This window comes from Eutrigla gurnardus, assembly GCF_963514095.1.
Source record: "Eutrigla gurnardus genome assembly, chromosome: 13".
Lineage (NCBI taxonomy): Eukaryota > Metazoa > Chordata > Actinopteri > Perciformes > Triglidae > Eutrigla > Eutrigla gurnardus.
The window spans coordinates 22,711,989-22,728,694 of record NC_139936.1 but is presented as its reverse complement, the minus strand read 5'-3'; the positions used below and the strand labels follow the sequence as shown (position 1 = coordinate 22,728,694).

Genomic DNA, 16,706 nt, shown 5'->3' with positions numbered 1-16,706 from the left:
AGCCAATGCACTAAGTTTAAATAAATGTAAAGATGTTAAAGTTGTCCTCACAAAGATACAGGAACACGCGTCCTCATACACCCAAGGGTCGGAATGTTTTGGATTGAAACGGTGTCAACGCTAACAGTGACGCCGTCGACTAGGAACAATGCGGTGCATTTATTCTGCATTTTCTTCTTCATCTTCTCTGTTGGCATCCTGTATCCTCAGCTGAGTTCCACTAGAGTCAAATAGCAGATACACAAAAACCCACTTCCCATCCAGAAACAGTGGGCCCAGCGAAACAACCCATAATCAGCCTTGTGTTGGCGATGATAAATGCCCCCTTGGAAACTCAATGCCAAATAATCAAGATTGACGCTGGCACACTGCGCTCTGAGGTGTGTGTGTGTGTGTGTGTGTGTGTGTGTGTGTGTGTGTGTGTGTGTGTGTGTGAGCACGCCGGCTTGTTTGAGCTATTTTTGTTGGAAGGATCTAATCAAATGTAATCATGCTGATTACATTAATCGTGAGGTTTCTAATCAATCTTTTTCCTCTGTCTGCTTCCTTCCTGGGTAGATATATTCTTAAGTTCACATAGAAGCCTTTGAGGGCTATATCTCATGTTTATAACACGTCTCTTGCATGTTGGCTAAATAGAAACAAAAGTCAATTTTGTATCAAACATAAGATGTGAATAGGAACAACGCTCTCTCCTATACAATTTTGGCAACTGAACTCTATTCCATTTTCAAGGAAATGTATTTTTTTCCAGACCAAACAGGTGAAGATTTAAAGGGTTTATTAATGGTATGTCAAGAGCAAACATAATCCACAACAAGATAAGGTTTCCCTGGAACCGTAATTCACAATACCGTTTTGCAGTGTGGCAACGTAATTTTGAGGAGACCAGGCTCATAGAAAAGCTGTAGGAAAAGAAAATGTTTGGAATGGAAAGAGAAAACACATTCATCAACAAATGAAATGTTTGGAATAAAATAAAAAAAATATTCCAAAAGCTATCTAAATAGCCTTTGCTTCCTTCCCTGGCGTTTAAAAATGTTAAGTTACTTCTCATTGGGGCTGTAGCTGTCTATAATAACATGATAACATACAGTAATATAGACTGTAGTTGTGGCCCAATCCAGCGGGTGCATCACAAAGGTCGAACCAACCGGTCTCAGAAATGAGACGGTCTAGTCTACAGAGGACTGGATCTGTTTGTGTCACCTTTGCCACTCCCGTGGCAACCAAACAGGGTTGATAAGAAAGAGGATAGAAGAGGTAACTAATGCTATATGATTAAAATAGAGCTGAAGATCATCCATCCATCCATCCATTGTCTACCGCTTATCCTGTATTCAGGGTCGCGGGGGGCTGGAGCCGATCCCAGCTGTCATTGGGCGAAGGCAGGGTACACACTGGACAGGACGCCAGTCTATCATAGAGACAGACAACCATTCACGCTCACATTCACACCTACGGGACATTTAGAGTCATCAATTAACCTATCCCCATCCTGCATGTCTTTGGACTGTGGGAGGAAGCCGGAGAACCCGGAGAGAACCCACACTGACACGAGGAGAACATGGAAACTCCACACAGAAGGAACCCGGCCCGACCAGGGATAGAACCTGGGACACTCTCGCTGTGAGGCGACAGTGCTACCCACTACACCACCGGTTTAAGACACAGCTTCAGAGTAGCATATAGCCTAGCTTCTTAGCCTTAGCTTGCTTGGTAGCTAGGATCTAGGTGGGCGTGTTTCAGCACCCACGGTTTATGAAGGATGTGCCCGCTGGTTTGAGACATAGGGCCCTAGTTTCGTAGCATACTTGCATTACACCGGCTCCGCCACCCTGCGCCACCCTGCGCTGCGCCACGAAACTAGGGCCTAAAGGCTGCAGTCGAATAATCAAAAAATGTGGGCGGTTGGTTTATAAACAGCTCGTTCACTGACCGGCTTCAGGTCCAGCAGCTCTTCCTTCCTGCTGTAATTACATTTCATTTGTGGTTTTAGTTTAGTTTCTCTCAAACATTTGTAACATGATCGAAATAAATAAAAATACCATTACATTATTATCACTGTCCACACACACTTATCAACACAATTCCAATTGCTATATGTCTGCATGAAAGTAATTGTTAAATATGCAAATATGCATATCGTTTGTTTTCATGAACAACCGAGGTGTTCAGCACTTTAAATGTTGCTCTCGCAAAGAATTGTGGGTCGGCGTAATCTCCTTTCCTTTCGTTTAGGAAGATCAAGTTGCATCCTATGCTAAAGGAGCTCTGAAAGGAAGCATTGGAGCTCCTTTCCTTTGCATTTAGAGAATTTTAACGGCTCTTTGGTGGCCACTTGTTTACTTCCGGGTCACTTCTTTAGTGCCAACAAGAATATTCTTTCAAAAACTAAAACGATTTTCACTTTCGTTCTTTCTCCCTCTAGGACACGGAGGTGGTGAACACGGCCATTCTCACAGGTCGGCGCGTCGCAGTGCCCATCAAACTGGTTACTGTAGAAACCGACGGGCAGGTGAGGGAGGTGTACGACTCGGTCACCTGCAGCTCGACCGACGTGGACGTGGTCAAGGTAATCGTTCAAAGTACACACAGCTTTATATTTACACACACAGATAAGAGAATCCAATTTCTGAAGGCAACATTAAGAATAACTTTACAGGTGTTTGTTTTTAACTGAACATCACACAGTACAATTTGAGACGATTTGTATTGGTCTCTATTGCAGTAAAGTCAACGAGACATTTTTCTGGGCTGAAGTGTAAAAATTGCTCAGGCATGTCGCGGTCTGCAAGGTAAGTGGAATATGGATTAGGAAATCATTTCTCAGGAGTTTGAGAAACAAGAACAACGTTTAAACAACACGGAGGAAATCACAATAATGTGGAGATAAACGTGGAGGTATTTTATTTTACACCACATAAGATCCATCCACATAAGATCTATAATCTAAAATCTTGGAGGATTTGTGTGTCTCTAATTCACTTTGTGCAACAGAGTATAATGAGACACTTATCACACTGTGCAGGGTTTTTTTAATCTCACTTTCTGTTTACTGAATATATATATAAAGTCCAAGAATTGATGGTATGCTGACAATAAAAAGCAACAAAGCGTGAAAGCAACAAATCAAATCAGTGCATGTTTATTTTATTTTTTTTAGTTGAAGAGAGGGAAATGAGTTATATAAATTAAAACAAACAAACATATGAAGCCATTAAAGAAACTCCATAGATTACACTTTAAGAAAAATATACATGGAAAAACAAATCTTGTCCTGGCAGAAAATGACCAGGGCCTTTTCCTCTGAATGCAGACATTTTCCTTCAACCCTCAACCGGATAAAATCTGTAGATTTACAGTTTATTGACTGTACCATTCACAGACACTTATATCAAATACATTACACAAAAAAATCAATGACCCTATCAAACTGCCCAACATTCCTGGCTTATCTGGTAACATCGACGGTGCACACAGGTTGACAAACGCTGAACAACTCCGAAAATCGAATGAAAGTCTTCGTGGGTGATGGCAAATTTACTAGCAGAGGTTCTTGCTCCCACAATTGAATGTGTAATTAAAGATACAGAAAAACACCTGTTTATTAAAACGATACATTGGCCCATATATTTAGGGACTTTTTCTTAGAGTGGGACTGAAACTATATCCCATCTTTAAGAAAGTAAACGTTTGATAAGGTTGTTGTCTTTTCAGCTTCCAGACATCATAAAAAAAGACTATCTGGATGCAGGCTGCATCAAAAAGTATGTTTAACATTCAGCTGATACATTTCCCTGTGGAGTTTTCTTGTAAACAAAGTTTCCATTTCCATTCAGTGAAACTGACCAAAACACATTGTGTATATCCTGAGGCTTGTTGAATGAATTTCCTTCCTTTTTCTTCTCCCCTGCCTTTGTATTGCTGTGTTTCATAGCCATATACCTTTAAACAAGGTCATGCATGAATATCCTCATGCGTATGAAAACAATCAAAGAATACTATCTTGTAATATTGCACCAAAGTGTAACAAGGGGTCAAAAACTCCTCAGGGTACTGTTAACTCCAAACAAAGCTTTCAGAAAGTGGAAGGTGTGTGTTCCTGATTTCAGTAGTCAGCATATTCAAAATGTGAAACAAGCTGTTGCAAAATAACCATGTAAAAGATTGTACTCTTGTTCCGATCAAACATATTATAAGTTTATTTAATATTTATGGTAAAAATATCATTTTTGATTGACATAATACCCTTCAATGAGAGGTGAAGTGTGCATGAAACATCCATACAACAATGCATGTCATCGACATTTTCTGTCTTTCTTTATCACTCCGTACCCATAAGCGTAATCCCTCACCGAGGAGGCCAGAGGTCAGGGTCAGCTAGAGCAGCCGTCGTGATGAAAGGGACAGGTTTGAGTTTGAAGCCGTTGGAAGGACAATCTCCAGTGCTAAGCCACTCAGAGATCCTGTACTAATTAATGGAAACAGAAGCACCTTTAAAAAAGAATATCCATTTAAAGAAACAAGCTGATGCCAGGGACTGAAGATTGATTCCTCTGTGCTGCGTCTCCACTGTGGCCGGGGGGCCTGAAGTGAAACGCACACCGTTGCTGTGACAGCTTCAAAATGAAGCCAATTTCCTCCTACAAGCCGACAGGAGTGGTGCTGTTTAAGTACGATCAATAACAACACAGCCGAAATGGAAGGAACTCATTCAGATAGATGTAATGTTCTCTCTCTCTCCCTCTCTGTGTGTGTGTGTGTGTGTGTGTGTGTGTGTGAGAGAGTGTTAATAGATGCCCATATACAGCGTAGCATGTAGATCATTAACTATAACCAATCTCAATGTTAAACAATAAGGTGCATTTAGAGGAAGCATAAAGGAGAGGTTTGCCTCAGTAAATCCACTTTCTCTTGACTACTAGAGTATTTTTGTGCTGTGGCTCAGAGTCTGACTGTTTTTTTTGTTTTGTTTTTTTTACAACACTTGCTGCAGGACTTGACTCATTGTGCCAAAACTGTACACGCAAGCCAAATAGCACAAACAAGGCAAACATCTCACTTTGATGTCAAAATGAAACTCTGCAATCAAAACCTCACAATTCCTTTTTTGCAACAAAGTGCTGCACGCATGCACCGTATAGTTCCATTACATTTACTCACATCCCAGTGAACACAACAATAGGAAGGCTATCGAAACAAGAAAAATACAGCCTATTTTGGTTTGACATTGCAGGTTTTTACAACAACAAATAACAAAAAAAAACTGAATTACAGGACAGTTATCAATACTGTTACTGTAAAATATTATTATAAGAGATGATGGATGTTTTTTGGATCCCGTCTTGTTTTTTATCCACAAACACAAGAAATGCTTGTTTTTTGTCCTCCTCCTCTTCTTCCTCTAGATTTGACAGACTGGTTTCGATTAGTGTGTCAGTGTTTGCATGTGTGTTTGTTGCCAATTGCAGGTCTGTTTTGCAATGCTTTGAGTAGATGTGTTTTCACGACGATTCCAGTATATTCCTGAATGTGTCTCACGTCAGAAACAGGGTGTAGTGTCTTGTAAGATGTGCTGTAGTTGAACAAACAAGAGCAAAGTAGAAAAAATGTGTTACTATCTTTGTTTAAGGCGTGCTTACAGAAGTTAAGGTTTTGATGCTTTTGTCTAAGTGAGCTTGCAGTAAGTGTGTAGGCAATCGCAAAAAAACTGTAATACTTACCGGGGTCTCGAGTGATTTCTATTACTTTACTTCACACTCTCTCCCTGAACATTTCACAAAGTGAAATCTCTGCTACACTTTGAAATCTCTGTCAAGCCTTTGCCTCATTTCTTACCTCTTTGATCAAAGGCTTGCCTTGCCATCCATTTTGTGTGCAGTGGCGTCACCTTTATATATGTTTTACTTCTTTATTTCCTCCTGCAAAATGAGAAAGTCAGGTGCACGCACACATTACAAGAATTCATAGGGAATTGCAGACCTCCCGAAATCTACTTACATGTTGTATTTTTCATACATACCTGTAGATTTGGGGTAAAGCATAACAGACAGCATTAGTAATAGTGGTCGACTAATATGGGTTTTTCAATGGCCAATGCCGATGTTTAGCACCGCGGCTGATGGCCCATATTTAATGCCGATATCATGTTTTTGTTGTTATCATGTTGTATGTTGTATCTCTGCATCTGATAAAAGACAACAATTTAATGATAATAACAAATGATCCACTTAAATTCTAAACTTAAATGAACATTCATTTAACACTTGAACACAGAAAAATATGTGAAAATATGAAATGTGCATTGTCTGTTTGCTTATCTAGATCTAATGCTAACATCGTTCCACAGCAGCCACACTGACAAGGCTGCCTACAGATGTGTCTGCAGACATTTTTTGTTTATCGGCCTCGTGAGGTGCAACTCCTCTGGTTGTAAAAAGAAGTTCCTGACCCTACTGGATTTACTCACTTGATTTATTATCATCGTACGCATTGTAGACCATAAAGATATGCTTTGGGGAGTGGCTAGCTTGTGATTGACAGGTCACTACTACAGCCTTGCAACTATCACTACCAATGCAATTAGCAACTAATATTGCTTTAACACTTAGGTGTAAAATTTTCCTTGAATTATGGAAGCTAACTTTGTAAAGAACTGGTGTTGGTCAGATCAGAGCAAATGTGGTCACTCCTGTTCACTGGTTGCAAAAATACCGAACTTGAGGTTTTAAATCCTTAGTCCCCGAAAGATGATGACTACATCCAGTTGTTATATACAGTCTGTGGGTGCTAGCAGCACTAATAGTGCAAAACTGCATTTTTCTGTGTTAAAAAAAAGCAGGGAGAAGCTCAGATAACAACACACACAGGGGAAAGCAACATTATCCTCTGCTCAGATAGACTTTGCTTTGTTTTTAGATAGTAAATAGTTATGTGATACTACATTAGTGCTCAAAATATTAAATAATGCACCTTTAATTCATAATGTCCAGAAAGTGTCAAATGAGGGAGGCAAAACCAGTTCCCATCACTTTGAGTGAGCATGCCACCATGAGAAGCATTGGTTTAACACAACACAGAACACTATAAGCTGCTAAACAGCTGTAAGCTCTCCCTGTGTTTGTTTGTGTGAGTGTGATGATTGAGTGTTAGCAAACTGTTGTTGTTTGTTGACATCTGATCTGACAGAGATTCACTCTCTCGTATTCCTTCACACACACACAAACACACACACACACACACACACACACACACACACACACACGCACACACACACACGCACACACACACACAAACTGGGAGAAGGCTTGAAACACAGCAATGTTGACAATGGCCCAGGTGTTCTTATTTTAAATCAAAGCAAACAAAGATTCTCGTGGCCTTGCTCGGACCAAACCTTGATGGCAACTGAACACTGTACAGTTGCACATTGGTGAATAACTCTGTCCACAAACAGAGAGATGCATGTAAACATGATAACTCACACACACAGACTCACAAGGTGAAAAGAAACACAACAAACACCACCAAGTCCTCAAACTTAAATGACAAATCTGTTTGTTCATGATGTACTTGATCTTTAACGGCAGCCATTGAACATGGCAGTCTTTGAATTGTGACATTGAATTTTCCTTTGGAGCTGTGTCTCCACAGAGCAACATAATATTGAATTCATAGGGCCCCTGTAGTAGCTTGAACACTTCTTTTATAGGTTCCAGGCCCCTGTAATAATGAAAAGCATTAAGCCAGCAGAGAAAATGAATGGGTGAATCAAGGAATGACAGTAATTTCCTTCACTTGTGTTTTAACGGTAGCATTCCACTTTTGTATGGCAAGTTTGTTGAGCAACTACTCCACTCATGCTTCATTATTAAACCTTGTAAGCAGAATAAACTCTTGAGGAATAACGGGGTGGAAAACGCTCCTCTGTACCGACTAGGAAGATTAGAGTTCTCGTTCGGTTTCACATCACATCCCATTAAGTAACCTTTTGTCTAATTACTCACGGTGGATAAATGTTTGCATGGGGAATTGCACAGGGCTCTTGCCTTCTCTGTTAATGAACGTATGGATAAAATGACTGGCTAAGCCTGTCACTGGTTCGGTGTGCTGCTGCAGATTTCACTGATGCATCTCGTGTTGTTCAGTTTAGCCCATTTATCCCTGACAACAACATAAGCAGCAGTGATGTACTACATAGATAATAACTCCCCCCTCTTCCCCAGTCCTCCCTCCTTCCTCTCTGTCAGTGTAAACTATCTTGTTAAGCTCCTGCGACATGCTGTCATTTGTGATGTGTTTGTGCCGCCGCTGTTGACAAAGCAGAATGTGTAGGTCGGCCGTGTCAAAGCTAGTAGGGGACACGTAGGGGACGAGCACACACATACACACAAATTAGTACCATTATCCTGACCTCACGCAAGGCTTTTTCTGACAAAGCAAGGAGGCGAGAGGCGGAGTGGCGAGAAGAAGATGAACGGATCGATGAGGAGAAGAGTCAAATGAGAGGACTGGGAAAGTACTGGAAGTCAAAAGATACAAGAGTTTATGTGAATGAGAGCAAAGTGAAGGGTAAAAGAAGGGGAGAGGAAAGAGATCAATAAAAAGAGATTTGGAGAGGAGGGATACTGATGACTTTGAAGAAAATAAAAACATGAGACAATATCTTGTCAGGGCTTAACACCTAGATCCCTGACCAGAGACAATTGACTGTTCGCTCAACCAGGGCTAGCCGCTAAGCTAAATCAGTTTTGGGCAGCAGCTCTGACATTCGCCATTCAGGGGAGTTTGTACTCATCTTTTCTCTTGTAAGGTTAAAAGTGGGGGAAAGACACCAGAGAGCTTGACAGGCACCGCAACAGCAGCTTAAAGGGGTGGGCGGGGCATAATGAATAGACTGTTAAAAATGTAGTGACAGTAGCACGGCATTGGTCTACCTGTCACACGGGAGCCACGCCCAATAGCTTACCTGCTTTATGGTCTATTGGTCTCTAAAAGGACCATCATTTACTAAATGAACATCATGCTGGATTGAAGAAGACTTGAATCTAGTGATTCAGACCATAAACTCATGTTTACAATGTTTACTGAGAATAATCAGACATCTTTTTGCAAGCAGAGGAGTCGCCCCCTGATGGCCAGCAGAGAGAATGCACATTTAAGGCACTTAAGTGTTGGCTTCACATGTCCGAACCAAAGGTCGCTGCCTGGGATAGTGAGTAGGGGGTTGTGAATGAGTGAGTGATTTCAGACATGAATGTAACCAAAAGTTTGACTGCCACCAGCTTATGTAGTCTTGCCGTACCAGGTGAGCTGACAACCTGACTCCGCCCACTAGGCTCCTGGAGCGAGGGGGGACGCTCAGAAAGGGTCGTCCACAAATCACACTTCAACACACACGGGACACACGCATATATATATATATATGTATAGCCAACACGTTAATCAAAAACCAATGCATACTCTTGTCCTGCTTCTCTTTCTCTTATACTTGTTCACACACACACACACACACACACACACACACACACACACACACACACACACACACACACACACACACACAGAGATCATCTCACAGAGACACCCAGGGGATTCGGGCGGTAATTGGTTAGTGCGGAGATTCCTTTAGTGATGTCGTCACTAATTGAATTTGACAAAGAGGAAGACAAAACCGCTCGGAAGTCATGGAGGACGGTGTGTGTGTGTGTGTGTGTGTCTGAATGCATGTTTGAGGGAGATTTGCGGTGTGTGTTTCGGCATGTGTTAGGATAGATACAAAGCAGATTAAGAATTGATTCATGTGCCATTTAATGAACCAGTCCCAGAGTTTGACACGCGTCTACGTGACCCCACATGCATGCACACATGCACACTCACATCTGTCCTTGAAAAGGCCCTATGTTTGTACTTACAGTGACATTTGAGGGGGAATTCAAACAACTAACCTTCACATTTGAAAGAGAAGTGGCAGGCACATTGTATTGACATTTACATTGTGTGTCCTAGTTAACCCTCCTGTTTAGATCAAATTACAGTGTAATTAGCAGGTTGGGCTCAGTGTTAGACTGAGGGAAGCTTCATTGCTTCAATGTAAAAACTGCCACAGTTCTCAAACTTGTTAGCTGCAATTCTCTCCTGTTTCTTCACTGTGAGGGAGAGTTTGTTATTTTGTGGGCTCGGGTGGGTTAAAGTGTTGCTGTGTTACAGAACACAGTGGTTACAGGAAGTGCTTCATCATAGTTTGAGCTAAGCGGACATCAATCAATTGGGATGCAGGTTTCTGAAGGTCATGACGCTATTCTTGTTGATGGAGGTGGTAGAGCACATCACATTTAAAAGACAGAGAGGGACATTCTTTTTGAAAGGAGAGCCTGTATATGTTGCCACTGCACTTGCATGTTAAAGAGAGGGAAGACAGGAGGCATGGTGGAGGTGAGGGAGGGAGGCTTGGATCCAGATGGCCACCAGGGGGCAATCAATTAATCAATGAGCACTTGTACTTCTTACACCATGAGGATGGTTTTACAGTCACATTGTGTGGATTCCCCTATTTCTGCCTTCACAATGTGTGTCAGTGCAAAGCTTTTCTGGGACTGAAAGATGTTGATGTTATGGCCATGGTGGACATCTCTACCACAATGCCCATGAGGCATGGCTGCCATTGTTATAGAGAAGAAGCCAGTAAGAGGAGTGAATCACAGAGGCAGTCAGTGTGCCTTGTCATTGCATTCGTCATTGGGTGTTGGATTTCTCACTCTGTGTTTTTATGTACACCGGTAATCTTTGATCAGATTTCAAAAGAATTCCGTAACAATACAAGCTAGACATTTACCAACTGTGAGTCAGCCCACAGCACCTTTAAACTTCCTGAGACCATTCTAGTTCATCTTACTTCACAGAGTTCCCTACTCTTCGGTACATCTGGGGACGAAAAGTAAGTCTTCACAAGGTTAGACATTTATTTGATGATTAGACATGACTATAGCTGTTCTCCAATTCAGTGGCCGCCACCGGCAGCAACAAGAGAACAAGGTTAATGTTATCAGCAGCCGAATCCTTCAGACGATGTGGCCATCGCGGTCAACATCAGCCTACTTGCGTCACCTTTGCTGCTTCCATCGCCTAGCAACCAGCTGCACATAGAAGAGGTAACTAACATTGTGTGATTAAAATGGAGCCAGAGATCATATTTCATTGTTTTATATTATGATGGAGGAGATGCTTTATGGCACAAGCCATGGGCATATATATATATATATATTAGGTAAGAATGCATTGTGCCAATCCAATCGTCCAGCGCACATGATGATTCTTGGGATAGGTTATGTTTTCCGTCAGTTGGATCCTCCAAATACGGGAAAAGAAGAGCGCCTTGTTGCAACTGTTGTGGTCTTCAAATTCAGCATCCAAAGGATGTAGCCACTGAATTGGGACACAGCTTCAATACAGTATGAGGTAGTTAATGATTTTGAATTCAATATAATACATCACACAGTCATGACACTTTTTGAAGAGATGTCATCGATCATAGGGCCCTACTCGCCATGCCCCCCTTTTATAGCTAGCACCCCCAGTTTGAAAACCACTGGGCTAGGGTAAGCCTCCTGGGAATTAACACGATTCCATACAACATACTCACAAGTGACACACGTGTGTTTGGGTATGTGTGAATGTAGGGCTGATACTGTAAGTGTGCAGTGACACTGGGGAAGAAAAATGCTTTAATATGACATGCTGCAAAACATGTGGAGTTAGGTAAAGGAAACCTTTTTATAAAACATAGAAAATCAGGCTGTATCATCAGTGCCGATAAGGCTCATATTTTCTCTTTTTGCTGAACTATATACATAGCACTGAAAGCAATATGTGTCTTAGTCATCAGAGGGTAAATATTAAATTTTGTAAAAACGTTAAGAAAAGGTTTTCCTGACACCAAATCCCTCTTCTCCGTTTCATTTGCTTACACCCTAAAATGTGAATGCTTCGGGGAAAAAAACATGAGAACCTTAACTTCTGTAACCATGCCAACACAGTCTTTACAAAACACTGGGTTTCTGCCATTCGAAACACAGCTTCAAGAATGAAATTTCATGCAATCGTGAAAACAAAAATGCAAACATTTTGAATAGAAGTGTTTTTGATTCCTGGAATAGAAGGTGAAAAACAGAAGGATCCATAAACCATCTACCATCTCTTACAATGTTATTTTCTTTGTTTACCATCGCACTGTGCTTACAGTAATCACTGTTGTTGTCCATGAGTTTGACAGCAACATGCTGTATTGATTACTGTCCTATAATTCTACTTTTCTTTTTGTTTTGTTTTTTTCTGCAATGTACTGAAACCATCTCTCATAGAAGCATGTTTGGAAAAAATAAAAAAATATAAAGTAAACAATGTACTGAAGACAGCAGGGTTTCGTTTACAGTGTGTTGCTTTGAAAGACTCACAGTCAGTGTTACATTTTGACAGAGAAGTGAAATGTTTTCTCCAGGCTTCGTCTTCTTTGGCTTGTGGGTACAGTTTTGACAAAATGAGCCAAATTAGAAGTGTATAAGCAATCACAAAACAACTTTAACAATATTTCCATTTTGTACCATGATAAGCCACACAGTACACTATTCATAACATCAAGATGAGTACTAGAAACCTCAGGAGAAAGTGGAAGTGATCAAAATGACTTTAATTTAACTCAGAGCAACCATATGTTTGTATGTTGCTCTAAATCATTACTAGTGGTTCTCTATGTCCTTCTTCAGACTTGTGTGTCACAGTGTGCTCATTGGATTGTCTGTATAATGTACGTTCCTCTGGCACTGGATGTGAGTCCTGGATGTTATGTATCCCATTGTGTACTTACTCTTGGTGACTGTGGGAGTTGTCGCTGCGTACATGCATCAAAGTAACAAGGACAATTTCCTGTATGTTTATTGCTCTTGGCAAATAGATTGATTGTTTGCGCTTTGTGTTAAAAGTTCGGAGCCGCTGCCCGGCTGTTGATTAAAACAGATAACATAGATTTTAAAAAAATCAATCATATCTTGAGTGTTTGAACTCCTTGCTTAGTGCATATATATTATGCATGTATCTACATTTAGATTGTAAGTGTGCGCTTGTCCAATAAGTAAGTAAGAGTATCCTCTTTTGGCAACAAAAAAAAAACCCAAATGTTTATTTTTTAAGGAGGCAATTTATTCCCCATCTTTTATTCTTATGACTGGTTATGAATAAAGGGTAATTACAGTCACCTTGGGATATTTATTTTCATTTTCGAGCTGGAAAGCAGTAGACCTATGTAATTCTCTGGGTAGTGCAAATCACTAGCAACGGGATGAGCAAAATAAAACATGCAATGCATATGCAATCAAATCATTGGGAGTTTAAAGGGGCCAACTAAGTGGTGTATTTAATAGCTTTTTAAGAATCAACTCATCAAGTGAATCAAGTTTGCCTCTAAACCTTGTCAGCAGCCTGCACAACCAAACAGCCACTGATTGCTGCAAGACACAGTTACAACAAAATCGCAGACAATATGATGTAAATGTCTCAATCCTAAATGGGAGGTTGTATTGATTGAACAGCTAAGTTAAGAACTTATAAGATACAGAATCACTCTCAGCTTTTTAGCGATGCTCTTCATTTGAATTTAGCCTCTGACTTAATAATAACAATAATTAATTCCAGACAACTTATTAGATGCTTGAAAAATACACATACTGCCGTGAGAGTTTCACCAGAAGCATGAATTTGTTTTCACATTGATGTACGTTTTTGCTTGACGGGGCTCATTCCTGAATGCTATGCATCCATTTTACCACAAGGGGTCGAGGCTGCGGTAGTGCACTGTAAATCACCAGGTAGCCCGCCCTGAAGCATACCCTGCTTTACGGTCTCTTTGACTATATTGACCATCATTTACTAAATAAACATCATGTTGTGTTGAAGAAGACTTGAAACTAAAGATTGAGACCATAAGTTCACATTCACAATGTTTACTGGATAATAAATCCAGTGAGAAGCAGTGTTAATCCCTCATAGACTCCTATACAATCAGACTTCTTTTTGCAGTCGTCCCCTAATGGCCATCAGAGAGAATGCAAGTTTAAGGCACTTCAGATTTGGCTTCACAGAACTGGAGGTCCCGCTTAGTGGTGACGAGTACATTAAACTCAATATGACATCATTTGCTAAAAGTTTTAAAAATACCAAAATGTTAACCAGAAATGTATGACGTTCACTTTACTGCATTGATGAGGAGGAAAGAGAAGAAGTGACAAAAAGAGGATGAGGAAGAGGAGGAAACTAGGACAGGATTCTGTCCAGGTGCCTTGGGTCATTTGAGAGGCTAGAAAAGAAATGAATGGTAAAGTGGATTATAGGCAGAGGTCACACACACACACACACACACACACACACACACACACACACACACACACACACACACACACATGCTTCTAAACTCACAAGCTTTCCATTTAGCAGTAACAGGCTTAAAAATGGCCAGCAATTTAAAGCACACAGCATCAGACCAGAGCATAAGCAACACTCAAAGACATATATCTTTGGGAGCGGTGACCTTGAAGGGGTCTAAAACTATCTACCTCCAGTGATTCAGTTGTTATTGCACAGAAATATATATTTTTTTTGTTAAATCTGCAGAGCCCTGAATGTGTCCTATGTCTCCTCAAAAAATGTTCAACATATTGCTTGGTGACAAAAAAATATATTAGACACCAAATTGAATTATTTACAACTCAGTGGTATATCGGCAGATGTATGTAAATTAGATAATTTACATTTTGTTTTCATGCTGGTTTTACCTGCAATGAAAACAGATTGTCGATCCAACTTCTGGGCCGCTGTTGAGTTAATGTGTTATATATTTCATCACAAAAATTCCTGCATTTTCTGTGCTGCCAGTTATGGGACCTTAAATACTAACAGTGGGTTGTTTTCATTCTAGATACATTTCCTGTATGATTAAGTGCATATTTGCCCAAGAGGGTATCATCTAATTGGCAGTATGCTGCTGTGCAATAAGAGAAATTTGATGGAAAATAACCCAAAAAGTTCCGCAGGAGTTTTTAGTATTATCTGCAGGCGGTTTGATGTATTTTTGTATTCTAGCGTATGCAGAGGAACTTCACGACAACATGAGTTCCTACCAGCAGCTTTTCCTTTTTAACTGTGGTATTCCTTGTGTCAGTTTCATTCCAAAATTACTCCCAGGAGGATCCTGAGAGAGTCTTTCTGCTTCTCAAAGCTCTGACATATATTCAGTTTAATCAACTGTATATACCAACAACTCTGTCAGTCAGCACTCAAGCAGATATTTGATCAGGTTGCTGTAGACACGGCGTTGGTTAAAGAAAGGGAGCTTAGTCCCCTCATCAACAAAAACATCAACAAAAGTAATATAATTTCAGTCTGATTTTCCCGAGGCAAGCAAAACTTGTGGAATCATTAGAAAGGCTTTGCCAGATCGGGATCATAAGCAGCGAAATGTTTGTTTGTTTTGTTGACTTTGTAATGCTAAAAGAGGGCCACCTTTGTACTACTTTAACAATCCATCAGAAATCATGCTCATAGACGTTCCTGCAATCAGACTTCTCTTAACAACCAGAGGAGTTGCCCCCTGATGGCCAGGAGAGAGAATGCAAGTTTATGACACTTCAGCTTTGGCTTCACTTTTCAGAACCGGAGGTTTCATCCTGTTTCAGACCGGTGTAGTTGTCATGGATGTGCAGCAGTGTTTTCCACCTCAGTTAAATACGTTATTGGTGCATTTGCTCGCATTCTGTCGAATGGATATGTTGATGGGACGGAGGATTGGGAGACGATGGAGACAAAGGGGTCCACCAGCCAAGGACCACTTACCTGTCCTTTCCCTCCCTTCCTTCAATACGCCGCGGCAACATTAAGTCACCCCCCCGCCCCTGATTGGCTTATTGATGATGCCCAAAACAAACCCTTTGCCCCTTGCAAAGAATATAGAAGCAAAGAGGTGAAAGTGGTCCCTTTTTGACAACCTATGCAAAGATGGTGATGCCGTAGCCATTGATGGACTGAAGACATCCGTGGGCTGTGGGCTGTAAAGTCTATACCATAATGATGTATTGGTCTGTGGTCTACTGGACATCTTTTTTGGAGGTCCTCAAAAAGTGTGAAAGAGAGTGAAATATAAAGGCGAGGAAAAATGTACAGTGTGTGTGTGTGTGTGTGTGTGTGTGTGTGTGTGTGTTTACAGCAGAGGCTGAGATACGGCTGAGATACGGCTGAGGTGTTATGCCGTGCCCCATCTCACCTCCATAAAATATACTGGCCTCAATCAATAACTAATTAGGTGCTAATTATCATGCTAAAATACACAGCAGCAATCGCATAAACACACAAACACCCACGTATTGATAACTTAAGTAGGGTGGTGTTATGTGACACCGTCGAACGCTGTTTCTCAACATAATTCAGGACGATCGCTTGATGAAGGTGAAAAGGTCAAGAAGACGATTTGACTACCGATTCGGAAAAAAACCCCACATAAAATAAATATCAGAAAAGGGTCTTAACTGAAAGCCTGTATTGATCTACAACATTCCCCAAACTTTAATAGGCCTCCGGGCCTACAATTTAGTCTTAAAAAGTGCGAGAGAAACATTCTTCTCCAATATCATAAACAACAACACTAATAAGGCGAAAACCCT

The 16,706-nt window shown here is 40.8% G+C and overlaps 1 protein-coding gene across 1 annotated transcript in view; it reads left to right on the top strand.

The window, feature by feature from the left end:
- LOC311023340 (transmembrane protein 132C) overlaps positions 1-16,706 on the top strand; it is a 177,767-nt gene that overhangs the window by 130,794 nt on the left and 30,267 nt on the right. The window contains exon 5 of the mRNA XM_084025106.1: positions 2,432-2,575. Within this exon, the coding sequence (XP_083881232.1) occupies positions 2,432-2,575 (144 nt within the window). The remainder of the gene's footprint in view (positions 1-2,431; positions 2,576-16,706) is intronic.